At 51.4% G+C, this 15,008-nt stretch overlaps 1 protein-coding gene across 1 annotated transcript in view; it reads right to left on the reverse strand.

Moving 5' to 3' along the window:
* Positions 1-13,961, reverse strand: part of LOC107120545 (hepatocyte nuclear factor 6-like) — a 57,308-nt gene extending 43,347 nt beyond the window's left edge. The window contains exon 1 of the mRNA XM_015423266.1: positions 13,010-13,961. Within this exon, the coding sequence (XP_015278752.1) occupies positions 13,010-13,961 (952 nt within the window). The remainder of the gene's footprint in view (positions 1-13,009) is intronic.
* Positions 13,962-15,008: the final 1,047 nt, after the last annotated feature.

A 15,008-nucleotide genomic window follows, 5' to 3' on the forward strand; every position in this document is an offset into this window, starting at 1 on the left:
GCAGGGTATAAATCCAATCTCTTTCTTTCTCTCTCTCTTTTTCTTTCTATCTTTCTTTCTATCTTTCTTTCTATCTTTCTTTCTTTCTATCTTTCTTTCTATCTTTCTTTCTATCTTTCTTTCTCTCTCTCTCTCTCTCTCTCTCTTTCTTTCTTTCTTTCTCTCCCCTACCCCCTTCTCTCCTGCACAGAAACATCTGGGGCACTGAAGGTACAGAACGGAGAGGGGGGTAGACTTCAGATTGACGGGGGGGGGAGGAGAAGAAGAGGAGGAGGAGGAGGAGGAGATTGGATTTATACCCTGCCCTTCTCTCCGAGTCTCAGAGCAGTTTACAATCTCCTTTAAGAACATAAGAACATAAGAGATGCCAATGTTGGATCAGGCCAGACCTCCCACTGTTGACCCCCCCCCCACAAGCACCATCCTTGGTCCATCAAGGTCAGTATTGTGTACTCAGACTGGCAGCAGCTCTCCAGGGTCTCAGGCAGAAGTCTTCCACTTCACCTACTACCTGGTCCTTTCAACCGGCGCTGCCAGGGATTGAACCTGGGACCTTCCGCACAGCAAGCAGATACGCTGCCACTGAGCTGCAGACCCTCACGAACAACCGTCCTTCCTGTCCCCACCGCCGTTGCCTTACCTTTCCCTTCCCCTCCTCACAACAGACACCCTGTGAGGCAGGTGGGGCTGAGAGAGCTCTCTCAAGGACTGCCCTTGAGAGAACAGCTCTGAGAGAACTTGTGACTGGCCCAAGGTCATCCCAGCAGCTGCATGTGGAAGAGTGGGGAATCGAACCCGGTTCTCCCAGATTAGAGCCCACGCACTTAACCACGACACCAAATTGGCTCTAGAGTAGAGACATGGGGGAGGAGAGGGCGTGGAGCACAGCGCCAAGAGGAATTTTAGCGGGGGATACAGGCTGGGCCAGCTTGAGGGGCTAGGGTTGCCAGCCTCCAGGTGGGGCCTGGAGATCTCCCGCTTTTACAGCTGATCTCCAGACGGCCACCTCTGAACGTCTCTTGCCTTGGAAACCCTGTAGGACCTCTATAAGTTGGCTGTGACCAGGTGAACGATGACGTTGGTGTCACCCGCTCGATAGAGAGCAAAGCCTGGAATAAGCGTTTCGCTTACTAGGCACTCCAAACGACCAACGTGAATCCCCCCCCCTGTTTATTTTCCATATTTTCCATAAAAACACAAACATTTCATCTTCTTAGTTTACATAGATTTTTGAGAGTTGTTAATTCAAATTATATTCTTTATACAAATTAATAAATATTTGCTTCTTTATTAAACTGTTACATGTTTTATTCCCTGAACCATCTTTTATTCTGACATTTGTGATCTTTATCTTGCAGTAATGAACTCAAGTTATCCATTTGAGCAAGCTCTAAGAGTTTTGAAATTAAGTCTTCTTTTGAGGGTATTCTATCTGTCTTCCAATTTCTAACCACTAATATTCGTGCCGCTGTTGTGATATATACTATTAAATATATATCTTGCTTTGTGTAATTTTTTTGCAACCATGTTCCATAGATATATTTCAGGCGATAACTCAAAATCTAGGTTCAGTATCTCTGAAATAATTTTTTGTACCATTTTCCAATATTTTTGTATTCTACTACATTTCCACCACATGTGATAAAAGGTCCTTTTTTAATAAAGTCGGCTGTTCGAGTCAGTGTTCCCTCTAAGCCGAGTGAGTGTGAGCTGTCTCACAGGGTTTTTTTTTAGCCTCCGGCTCACCCGTTTTTGCCTCCGCTCAGGAAGGAGGCCTCCAGAGCAAACTAGTCGACGCAGTCGTCAAATGGCTCGCTCGCAACTTTACGGCCGGTAGCTCAGAAAGCGGGATTTCTGCTCACAAGACTCCGCAGCTTAGAGGGAGCGTGGGTTCGAGTCCTGGCCTGGATGGCCCAGGCTAACCAAAATCTCGTCAGATCTCAGAAGCTAAGCAGGGGTCGGCCCTGGTTATTACTTGAATGCGAGACCACCAAGGAAGTCCAAGGTCGCTCTGTAGAGGCAGGCAGTGGCAAACCCGCCTCTGTATATCCTTTCCTCTGATGTTGACGGTCCAAGCTAGAGTGATCTCTTCAGATCTCATAAGCTAAGCATTTTCGGCCCTGGTTCGTGTTTGGATGGGAGACCACCAAGGAATTCCAGGGGCAGGAATTCGCAGAGGCAGGTGACGGCAAACCCACCTCTGTTCATCTCTTCCTTCGGCCTGGACGGCCCAGGCGAGATCTCAGAAGCTAAGCAGGGTCGGCCCCGGTTAGTCCTTGGAGGGGAGACCATCCAGCCAGGTGCAAGTGGAGGAGTGGGGGAATCAAACCTGGTTCTCTCAGATTAGAGTCCGCGCACGTAACCACGACACCAAACTGGCTCTCTTGTTGTGAGGGAGCGATTTGGCCGCTGCATAAATTAGTTTGCTCTGGAGCCCTCCTTCCTAAGCTAAGACGAAAATGTGTGAGCCGGAGGCTAAAAAACTGTGAGCTAGCTCACACTCACTCACCCGCCTGAGCGGTGGGTGTTGCCTTCTGACACACTTGCGGTGGTCAGGGGGTGTGGCATATGCAAATAAGTTATGCTAATAAGTTATGCTAATGAGCTCCTGCACCTCTTTTTCTACAAAATGACCTCTGAGTAGCAAGCCTACATTTTTGGGACCCTGGAGCTTGAGAGAGCCAGTTTGGCGTAGTGGTTAGACGCACAGACTCCAGTCTGGGAGAACCGGGTTTGGTACCCCACTCCTCCACATGCAGCTGCTGGTGTGACCTCGGGTAAGTCACAAGTTCTCTCAGAGCTGTTCTGTCAAGGACAGTTCTCTCAGAGCTCTCTCAGCCCCGCCTGCCTCACAGGGTGTCGGTTGTGGGGAGGGGAAGGGAAAGGAGATTGTAAACCGCTCTGAGACTCCTTCAGGTAGTGAAGGGTGGGGTATAAATCCAATCTCTTCTTCTCTTGAATTGTTATGGGGGGGCCCTTCTCAACCAGCAACAATAGGGCCCCGAGAAAATTTTGAAATGTGACCGATTTACAGGGACATTTTGAGGCCACGTGAAACAGGGATTAGAGCATATTCTAAGGTCAATATCAAGTACCTCAACCCATCGGCGTGTGAGGCTGTCACTAAAATAGCCGTATTTTAATAACACACACTTTAAAAAGCTCCCCTCGATTTTGTTGAAAAATTCACTCACTGGGGAAAAAAGTTGCTTTAGTGCCCTTCCAGGATTAGGGTCTTTGAAGCTTAAGCTTTAATAGTTTCATAGTAGATCCGCCCCTGCCGGGGACTGAACCGGAGACCTGCATGCCAAGTGGACCCTGAGCCATGCCCCCTCCCAGAAATTAATTACACCGTGCAGGAAGAAATGTCCAAATCCTCTTTGCTGCTGTTGCCATTGCGATAATTTCTCCTGGAACGTTATTGACATAGCCATGTCCCCTACTCAGTGGTGAGGGTATGGAACTCTGCACGTTCTCAGAGGCAATCACTCCCCCTATTCCAAGGCCGAGGCCTTGGGGTTACAGGCACAGAATGAGTCTTTTTTCTGTGGTTTGGGGGTATGAAAATAATCGTATCGCACCCTGTTCTCAGCTTAGTCCGTGAATGAACTCAGGGGTTCCTTAGAAGCTTAGCGGGGCTTTGTCGGATTAAATACCATTTCACTTGTAGCGAAAAGATAATTAGGGGAGAAACAGGAGGAAGGTATCGAAAAATCTGCACGGGGTGGGAAAAGCAGAAAGAGAGATCTCTCTTCTTCACCTTCCATAATAAAACCTGGAACGAGTCAGTGAAATCGAGGGGCAGATCGTTCCAAATGGCCAAAAGGAAAGTGCATTTGCAAGAAGATAATTAACTTTCACTATGTTGTTTCTTAAAATTCTTTATAAGAATTCTATTAAGTATAAGGTGCCTGAAGACTTGGATTGGGTATGTTTAGCCTGGGAAAGAGAAGGCTTAGAGGGGACACGATTGCAGCCTTCAAGTATTTGAAGGGCCGTCATGTAGAAGATGGAGCAGATCTATTCTCTCTTGCTCCGGATTGCAAGACTAGATCTAATGGGTGGAAGTTACAAGGGAGTCGTTACCGGCTAAATATCAGGGAAAACTTCCTAACTGTAAGAGTGGTTGAGCAGTGGAACAGACTGCCTCGGGAGGTGGTGGGTGCTCCTTCGCTGGACGTTTTCAAGCGGAGGCTGGACGACCATCTTTCGGGTATGTTGTAGGGCTCTCTTTTGGCTCTGCTCCTGCAGAGGGCAGGGGGTTGGACTAGATGACCTGCAAGGTCCCTTCCAACTCTAACATTCTATGATTCTATGAATCAGTCTTGATGGAAAGATTGAAGGGTGTAACTATATAATAAACAAAATAATCGTTGGCTTTGTATGTGTGAGAGGGACCCCACTTCTTGCAGAATTCATGATCACATACCTAGACCCTTGTCATAGAATCATAGAATCATAGAATGTTAGAGTCGGAAGGGACCTTGCAGGTCATCTAGTCCAACCCCCCGCACTCTGCAGGAGCCAGAGTTCTTCCACGTGTGCAGATGTCCGGAGTTGCGGCCAGCAGCTCCGATTGCGCTCCCCTGTATACTTATACAATAAAACATAATTGGCTTGTGGAACTCACTGCCTCAAGATGGGCTGATGGTTGCTGTCTTAGATGGCTTTAGAAAGGGAGGAGGCAAACTCATAGAGGAGGAGGGGTTTATCAACGGCTATTAACCATGACATTACCAGTATTCCCAGTAGTCATGTATGGCTGTGAAAGTTGGACTATAAGGAAGGCCGAGTGCCAAAGAATAGATTCTTTTGAACTATGGTGCTGGAGAAGACTCTTGAGAGTCCCTTGGACTGCAAGAAGATCAAATCAGTCAATCCTCAAAGAAATCAACCCTGACTGTTCCCTGGAAGGCCAGAGACTGAAGCTGAAGCTCAAATACTTTGGCCACCCAATGAGAAGGGAGCACTCACTGGAGAAGACCCTGATGCTGGGAAAGAGAGAAGGTCAAAAAAGACGGGGACGGCAAAGGATGAGATGGTTAGACAGTGTCATAGATGCAACGAACATGAAGTTGAGCCAACTTCAGAGGACGGCAGAAGACAGGAGGGTCTGGCGTGATCTGGTCCATGAGGTCGCGAAGAGTCGGACTCGACTGTGCGACTGAACAACAACAACATTAGCCCTGACAAGCGAGGGGCAGACAATTTGGAATTTCTACCCGCCCCCAAAGTGACAAGCCGGCTAATTTCCTCTCCTGACCTTATTCTCAGCTGCTCTCAATTCATTGTACCTCTTGGAGTCTACTCAGTCCTCTACTGATCATTTGGGGGGAGTACAGGCAGGGGGAAAGGTCTTTTCTTTTGGTTAATGTACAAGTTCATGATCAGAGGCATGCTCCCGCCCCCAGAAAATAATAGTAAAGCCCAGATCTGCATGAACCAATTGCACCCCCGTGGACCTACCCCAGAATCCTTCATCGAGTTTGGGGGGGGGGGTTCCCTCGGTAGACGGTCAATGTGAACAGCATTCCCTCGAGCTTGAAAACAGCTCTTGTAAAGTTGACGTGATCCTGCCGTGAGATTGCTTATGTTAAAGAAAGGGGCGGGGACAAAACGGGAGTGGCTGTGGCTGTGTAGGCGTGGCTCAGGGATAAAGGGCGGGGCTTCAAAAAGACGGCCGGGGGAACTAGCAGACGCTGGTTTCTTGTTCTGCCGCAATGGGAGAACCAGTTTTTAATTTCCGCTGCACGGATTACAGCGTGGGGGATCTGCGGTTTGCAGCCATTCAGGGCTACGTAGGGCCTTTGTTCCTGCCAGTGGGGCGGGAAACTCACATTAGGGCTCTCTTAGCATAGTTAGAGGTCCTTTTAAAATGTTTTCGGTGTAGGGTTGCCCCAATCCGCCACCAGCCAGCTGGCTGGCGTGGGGAAGCCCTGCTCCCAAAGAGTCCCAGCACGCCCAATGTGTCTGGTGTTATGACGTCACCCAGAGGTGACGTCATCATGCCGGCCACATTGTGCGGGGGACACTCTAGCATTTGGGCAAAAACTCTATGGTGACCATAGAGTTTTTACCCGAATGCTAGAGTGTCCCCCGAATGAGGTGCCTGGCGCAGTGACATCACTTCCGGATGACATCATTGTGACGTGCACGCCGGAACACTCCAGGAGCCAGGCTGAAGCCTCCCGCCGGGATCGAGGTGAGACCTGGCAACCTTATTTGGGGGGCCTCATTTTTAAAAATTTAATTTGATTTCTAGACTGCCCTCCCCCAGTAGAACTCAGGGTGGTTCACAATGTTCAATAAGTGCTCTGTATCATTCAGATAAATACAGTCATACAAACAGGGCTATTTTTGGGCAGGAACGCACAGGAACGGAGTTCCGGCTGGCTCCCAAGTTGGCCACGCCCAGCAGGAACTCATTAGCATAGCAGGCCACACCCAACAGCAGGAACTCATTAGGATTGGCTACATTAGGGGTGTGTGGCCTAACATGCAAAGGAGTTCCTGCTACAAAAAAAGCCCTGAGTTTTGACAACAAACAAGATAAACAGAATAAGAATCAAAAGGTGGGTGTGGCTGGATGACCACATTTCTGGTAACACGGGGGTGCGGCCTAATATGCGAATGAGCGGTGCTGTCAGGGTGTGGCCTAATATGCATGTGAGTTTCTGCTGTTGGGTGTGGCCTATTATGCTAATGAGTTCCTGCTGGGCATTTTTCTACAAAAGAGCCCTGCATACAAACAAGTCAAACATTTAAAACAACAAGAGTAATCACACTGTTCCAGATGGTGTGAAAATGTTTGTATCCTACCCCTTGGAGGGGCAGAGAAATAAAGGATAAAGGAGGTCAGGCTAGAGGGAAACCATTGCCGTCCTCAGCCGTAGGCAGGGTGGAACATCCCTGTCTTACAGGCCCTGCAGAACTGCATTAGGTCGCACAGGGCATGGGTCTCATTGGGCAGAGTGTTCCGCCAGGCCGGGGGCCAGACCCAAAAAGGCCCTGGCTCTGGTCGAGGACAGCCCAATATCCTTCAGGCCAGGAATCATCAGAGGATTCCTCTCCCCAGAGCGCAATGCTCTTCCAGGGGTATACCATAAAACGGAAATGTAACCAGGGGTCATTTCCTGCCGGAGCGCACAGGAGCGGAACTCCGGCAGTAAAGAGCCCAGGGGGCGGGCACATGCAACAAGCCCCGCCCCCTGCTCCCAGCAGCCCTCAGTCAGAGCAGGAAGCAGCCAGGTAAGCTGCAGAGCTCCCCCCATGGCCCCCGCAGTCCAAAACAGTCCAGTGGCACCTTTAAGACCAAGTTTTATTCAGGTACAAGCTCTCCCTCCCCCCTCCCAATAGCTAGCAATCCAAAACAGTCCAGTGGAGCCTGAGCGGTGGGCATTGCCTTCTGACACGGTTCCGGTGGTGTCAGGGGGTGTGGCATATGCAAATAGGTTATGCTAATGAGTTATGCTAATGAGCTCCTGCACCTCTTTTCCTACGAAATGACCCCTGAATGTAACCCATCTGTGAAGGACGTATCCAGTTCATCGAGAAGCCCTTTGACCTTGCTCTGTCCCTCAGCCCGGCCTCCTTAGAGGATTTGGGGAACCTGCTGAGAGTACAGGGAGCGAAAATGCGATCCCACACAATTCACGCCCACATTCTAAAATTGCAGACTTTGAAAAATCACTTTGGACGCCGGACTTGGCAGAATGCTAAGAAATAGAATCTTGTCTTTGGCTAACAGGGGAGGGGCCGTGGCTCAGTGGCAGAGCATCTGTTTGGCACACGGAAGGACCCAGGTTCAGTCCCCGGCATCTCCAGCTAAAATGACCAGGGGGTAAGTTATGGGAAAGACCTCAGCCTGTGTCCCTGGAGTAGACAGTGCCAATCTTGATAGATAATTCAGGATAACAAACGATCACTGTGATTTGCAGCTACTATATTTGATGAATGACAATCCTACAGTCCTTACATGTTAAATCGATGACAAGATTATGACAACAATCGGCGTGATCCAGTAACGCAAATATAGAAAAGTTCCCGCCTTGTATTACTGCAAAACAGCTTCTGTAATAAACTGTAGTTAAGACGGGCATCTAGACGTAAGCCCAGGGCCGGCTCACCCACTAGGCGAACTAGACATTCGCCTAGAGCGCTGGGCCCTGGATGGGGCGGTGGGCCCTGGATGGGGTGCCGAGCTGTGCCTCCCCCCCCCCCGCCAAAAGCCCGCGAGCAGCTCTCCAAGTGTCAGCACTTCGCTAATTGGGGAGAGGCATCCGGTGAGCATCCTGCGCCTGGAGACAGGATCCCCCCCACCTCCCTCCCAAACTGCCTTCGGAAGCGGAGCGCAAGAGAAATCTCTCTTCCATCTTGGAGGGCGCTGCAGGAATGTGCGGGGTGTGCTCTCTGGGTCCAACGGCCGCCGGGGGGGAGGCGGTGGTGGCGGTAGCAAAAGGGTGGCTGGCTCCAGAGGTCTCCAGGCTCCACCGGGAGGTTGGCATCTGCACCCCAAGGCAGCCTTGCCTAGGGCGCAGAAACACCGCGAGCCGGCCCTGCGTAAGCCCGTTTCGTAACTGATCTTCCTCAAGGTATTCCTAATGGACCTTCCTCAGAAGCTATCCTCCGAAAATTAACCACAATCATTACAATATAAGAAACAGCACGTGGCTGAAGGGAATCCTGATACTATAAATGGAATGCTGACATTATAAAGAAATAGAAACTAGATTATTTAAATATGTTGTTGAAAGCTTTCATGGCCGGAGTTCGTTAGTTGCTAAGGATTTTACGGGCCGTGTGGCCGTGGTCTTGGCATTGTAGGACCTGACGTTTCGCCAGTAGCTGTGACTGGCATCCTCAGAGGTATAACACAGAAAGAGGGAGGACTCTCTGTGTCCATCTTTCTGTGTTCTACCTCTGAGGATGCCACAGATACGTGCAAAACGTCAGGTTCTACAATGCCAAGAACACGGCCACACAACCCGGAAAATCTACAGCAACTAATATATCATTTAAACTTACCTAATGTTTATAATATGACATTTATATATGAAACAAGTGAATCCTTGGCTTGCTTCATATATAAATGTTGCATTATAAACATTAAAAGTCAGGTAAAGGTTTCCTTTGCTCGAAAGCCAGTCGAATCCGACTCTAGGGTTGCGATGTTCATCTCTGTTTCCAAGCCGAAGAGCCAGCGCTGTCCGAAGACTTCCCAGTGGTCATGTGGCCGGCATGACTAGACGCCAAGGCGCACAGAACACTGTTTCCTTCCCACCAAAGTGGTACCTATTTATCTACTTGCAGTTTCTTGCTTTCGAATTGCTATGTTGGCAGGAGCTGGGACCAGAGACGGGAGCTCACTCCGTCACGAGGCACTCGGGTCTCAAACTGCCGAACTACAGACCTTCCGGTCTGCAGCTCAGCGTCTTAACCTCTGAGTCACCGTGGCCCCTTATAAACATTAGGTGAGTTTAAATAACATCGTTTAGATTCCTTTACAATATCAGGATTTCATTCAGCTGCATGTTGTTTCTTATATTGTAATGACTATGGTTAATTTTAGGAGGATAACGTCTGAGGAAGATCCACTACGAATACCTTGAGGAAGACCAACTACGAACCGGGCTTACGTCTAGATGCTCATCTTAACTACGGTTCATTACAGAAGCTGTTTTGCAGTAATACAAGGCGGGAACTTTTCTATATTTGCGTTACTGGATCACGCCGATTGTTGTCATAATCTTGTCATCGATTTAACATGTAAGGACTGTATAATTGTCAATCATAAAATATAGTAGCCGCAAATCACAGTGATTGTCCGTTTCCGGTGCCTTACCACTGTGATCCCGGTTTCTTTTTCTACTGTATTTCAGGATGTTCATGTGTATTTTCCCATCGGGTAAAAGCACCTTCGGGGGGGGACGGGACCCAATATCATTTGAAAGAAATCCTGTCAAGTGTCAATTTGACCAAATCTCTCCTTTGTCTCTTGTGTGTGTTTTTTTCTCCTTGTTCTTTTCCGTCCCCCTACATGGTCCCTGCTAAATCATCACCAGGGAACCATGACTGGGGAATGCCGGGAAAAGCCATTCGAATCAAGACGATAACGATTCCAATTTTTCCAAGCAATTAAAGGGTCGGGAAGTTTAAAAACTGTGTTTACAAGAGAGCCAGGGAAAACCCTTTTAGAGGAGCCGGAGACAGACGGCATACGGGGTGAGCAAAGGAAGATGTTTCCCATCGGGCTGGAACCATCCGAGGAAAGGCAGAGCGGAGGTACAGAATCCACAGCACCTGCCAACGATTTTTCGCAAACCCTCCCCGTCTTATAGATATCGGATAGTTCTATATCGCAAGAGCTCCATCAATCGCCGAGCCTCAAATGGCTCCGGAATAATAGACCCTCGAAGGCAGCTATTCGTTGAGTGTTTTCGGTCAAGGTTTTCAAGAAGTCACTACGAAGGTGCCTTTTGCCACTTGACCACCACCCCTTCCCTCTCTCTCCCCAGTCATAATATATATATTCCCCACCCACCCACCCATTTTTGCTCAAGCGTGACTTTTGTCCGTGCATCTCCCTCCACGGCCCGAGCAAACACGGCTGCAAGGGTGGTGGGCGTGGAACCCACAGCCCTCTGAGAAAGCCTCCGTGGCTGTGCTGTATCCCACTGGAGTTTGTGCTCGAGGGTATGGCCCCGTGGCCTCCCCTCTGTCATACAACCCTTTTGCAGGCTGAGGAGAAGTCCACTGTGACAAACCCAGAGACTATTCGGTATGGATGGTTACGTTTCAGGGATGCCATGTATTGTTCATCTGGGGTGGAGGGTCGGGTCTTGGTTAAGGTGGGCAGATCTAACCTCTAGGCTCTCTGGTGCTTTCAGTGATTTTGGACAATTCTTACTCCTTAAACTGTGGAACTCCCTCCACTGGAGAGATATTCAGATGTAAATGGGATGTGTACGCTATGAAGTGAAACCTGTCATAGCGTCCCTAGAAGAAACACTGGAAAATCTAATAATTGCTGGGAATGTTGAACAGAATTTTCGACATTTTAAAAAAAATAAACCCTACCAACTTCTTAATATGCTTGTGGTTCTTTAGGGAACGCAAACCGTAGAGGGGTCGATATGTGTCCCTTTCTTCTCGGGGATAGCTTTTGGGAGGGGTCTCGGTTAAGCCAATTTCTGAGCCTTTGGGAAGGGACGGTTTAGAGATCCGGGGTGGGACAGTGAAGGGAGCTGTGAAGACCCGGATTCGAATCTCTGCTCAGGCGCAAAATTTACAGCTGGGCCACTAGCCATCTTTCAAGCCTGAAGGTTGTTGTGAGGATAAAATGGGGGGAAGTTCATGTATTTAACTCGACCGGCTTGGAAGAAAAGCAGATTTGAAATGTGATGTGCAGGCAAGGCGGGATGTAAATCGAAAATAATATATAAACCGAAATAATAATAAATCGGAATAATAAATATGAATTAAAACAATTTTTTTAACTAAGCCACTATCTGTTCGGGCCTGGAGAGATGAAAAGCAAATAAACTCCCTGACGGCTGAATGTACGACTTCCTCTGTCATCTTTTTATAGGTCGGTCGCCCTGAAAGGCCGAAACGTTTAATGCACGATTTTTCAGTGCTTCGAAGAAGGCACACTTCGACGGGGAAATTTCGAGGAGGCCCGGCGAACCCTGCTTAACGTCCCATTTTATGGAATGGGAACTTACTCCCAAGGAAGTGAATATAAGCGAATACCCGGGGGGGGGACCTTGGTTGGGAAACACTTGGAGATTTGGGGGAGGGATGGAGCCGAGGGGGGAGGTTGGGGACGAGGCTCAGCAAGGTATATTGCCATTGGCACACCCTCCAAAGCAGCCATTTTCTCTGGGGGAGCTGATCTCCGCCACGTGGAGATCAGTGCTAATTCCAGACCCCACCGGGAGGCTGGCGACTTTACAAGCAATTATAGCGATTTATTATTCACCAGCAGTTATAAGCAATTATAACCCTATGGGCGATTAAAATGTGGAATGCGCTGCCAGGGGATGGAGTGAGGGCGGCAGGAACCAACGGCTTGAAAGGGGGACAAGACAGATTCATGGAGGAGAAGTCCATCAATGGCCACTAGCCACGGTGGCTGAGGGGAACCTCCACATTCAGAGGCACTAAACCTCTGGATCCCAGAGCCAGGAGGCAGTGTCAGGGGAAGGCCTCAGTTAGACTCTCACTGGTCTCTTAGGTTACTCTCAGGGGAAGGCCTCGGCCTCTCTGCCCTGTTTGTTGGCCCTCCAGAGGAACTGGCTGGCCCCTGTGTGAGACGGGATGCTGGACTAGATGGACCGCTGGTTCTGATCCAGCAGGGCTCTTCTGGTGTTCTTCTCAGGGAAGGCCTTGGCCTCTGCGCCCTGTTGTTGGCCCTCCAGAGGAACTGGCTGGCCCCTGTGTGAGACGGGATGCTGGACTAGATGGACCGCTGGTTCTGATCCAGCAGGGCTCTTCTGGTGTTCTTCTCAGGGAAGGCCTTGGCCTCTGCGCCCTGTTGTTGGCCCTCCAGAGGAACTGGCTGGCCCCTGTGTGAGACGGGATGCTGGACTAGATGGACCGCTGGTTCTGATCCAGCAGGGCTCTTCTGGTGTTCTTCTCAGGGAAGGCCTTGGCCTCTGCGCCCTGTTGTTGGCCCTCCAGAGGAACTGGCTGGCCCCTGTGTGAGACGGGATGCTGGACTAGATGGACCGCTGGTTCTGATCCAGCAGGGCTCTTCTGGTGTTCTTCTCAGGGAAGGCCTTGGCCTCTGCGCCCTGTTGTTGGCCCTCCAGAGGAACTGGCTGGCCCCTGTGTGAGACGGGATGCTGGACTAGATGGACCGCTGGTTCTGATCCAGCAGAGCACTTGTTGTCTTGTTCTCTTAAGCAGCCTCAGCCTCCGCACCCGGCACCCAAATCCCCTCACGTCGTCGCAGCCTCTGCCCCCCCGCCCCCACCCCCGATCGCGGCTGTCAAAGAAATTATCTTACCTTCTAACCTTAAAGCTGCCATTCTCTGAAACTCGGGTTCCTGTAGCCACCTCCACATCCGTTTGAAGGTCTCCCTCCCGGACTTCAGCTTGCTCCAGGGCTTGGGGTTCCTCAGGAGGTCCGACAAGGTGCCCTGAGACCGGCAGAGGACCCTCTCGGCAAAGATGGCTTGGGGGATGCTGTACCGCTTCAGCTCGGCGATGATCCGCTGGGCCACTTCTTTGGTGTTGATCTCCTCCAGCTGGCTGGAGAGGACGGTGGTCTGGGTGGCGATGGGCGGGTTCGGCCGGGCGTTCATGTCCGACCTGGGGTGACCGTAGCCCCCCTGGCCCATTGCGTTCGGGGAGGCCATGGTGGAGTTCTGCGAGGGGGACATCTCCCGGGGAAAGTGCTGGTCCATCCTGCCGAACATGGCGGCCGAGTGGGCCTCGAACCCGTTGCCGAGCACCATCTTCTCATTGCCCAGGTGGCCGGCGGAGTGTCCCGTGTAGTTGTGCATGGGGGCCAGCTGGGGGCTGGGCAAGGAGGACAGGCCCTGGCCCATCCCGATCTCCTTGTGGTAGGGGCTGTAGAAATTCCCGCCGGTCCCCAGGCCCCTCTCCTCCCGCATGAGGGTGAAGCTCCCGATGACGTTGCCCATCGGCAGGCATTGGTGGTGGTGGTGGTGGTGGTGCTGGTGGTGGAACTTCTCGTGCAGCGGCTGGAGGGGGGTCAGGGTGGTGTAGCTGTTGCCCGTGCCGGCGTTGGGGGAGTCCCCGCCGAAGCTGAGCCCAGGGTGGAGGGAGGTGGCCAGGGCGTGCTCGGCCCGGTGGTACTCGCCCCCCTCCAGGACGGAGGCCATCAGGGAGGGCCTCTGCAGGGCGGAGTGCAAGGCCCGGCTGTCGCCGTGCATCAGTTCCTGCTCCTGGACCGACATGTCCCCCCCATTCTCCAAGTTCAACTGGACGTTCATCCTTCCAGCCTCTAGGACATCCTCCCTCGGTCCGCCCGGCCACCTGCTCTGGATCTCCGGCGATTCCTTAACCGCTCGAGCCGATTAATCGGTGGGAGGGGAAGGAGCAGGCGGAGGGGTAGGGGGGCGCCTGACCTTTGTGGAGATCCTTAAAGAGGAGGAAAGAGGGAGAGGCAGAGAGACAGAGGAGGAGGCCGGTGGGGGGCTTACCCGGCTATCGTCCGGCAGGCCGGATTGAAGCATGCATGCGCCAAACTTCAACCCCCCTGTCGTCTTCCCGCTCTCCAGGCCGACAGATCTGGACCAGAAGGAGTGGGAGGAGACCCCCCCCACCCACCCACCAGCTGCCTCCGGCTTCCAGACCGCAGCCAGACAGAGGACCCCAGAAATGTCTCACCCCACACCAGGCCCCCTCCCCTCCCGCATGCTAAGGGAGAGATGTTTCCATGCCTCTCTCCACATCAGGTAGATGGACTGGAAAACAGAAGAGGGGCTGCAGGATGGAGGGGGGGACCCCCCAGAGATCAACCTGCCAGGGTTGCCAATCTCCAGGCGGGGGGCGGAGATGGCCTGAAATGACGAGCTTCCAGGGTTGCCAATCTCCTGGCGGGGGCCGGAGATGGCCTGAAACGACGACCGCTCTCCGGACGAAGGAGGTCGGCTTCTTTGGAGGAAACCGCCGCTTTGGCTATTACACCTTGCTGGTGGTAGTACACCTTTGCTGCGGTTGCTTCCTCTCCCTAAACCTTGCCCTCCCCAAGGCTCCACCCCCCAATACCCAGGGATTCGGCAACCTTAGGGTCTACCTCCGCCTGGCTCATGCAAAAGTCCAAAGCATGCCCCCAGGACCCACCCAGCCCCCCTTCCGGCCCACGGTAACGGTGGCTTACCTAGTGTCGGAGTGTTGTCTTTTCTGGGCATGTGAGAGGCATAGAAGACTGTGGGAGATAAAACAGAGAGAGAGGGAAGGGAAAGGCAGAAAAAAATATTCAACAACAAACCACATCTCAACCCACAGGGCAGGCTGGATTTCGTTCCCCCCCCCGC

The sequence above is a fragment of the Gekko japonicus genome, unplaced genomic scaffold (assembly GCF_001447785.1).
Source record: "Gekko japonicus isolate JY-2015 unplaced genomic scaffold, Gekko_japonicus_V1.1 scaffold992, whole genome shotgun sequence".
In the NCBI taxonomy this organism is placed as follows: Eukaryota; Metazoa; Chordata; class Lepidosauria; order Squamata; family Gekkonidae; genus Gekko; species Gekko japonicus.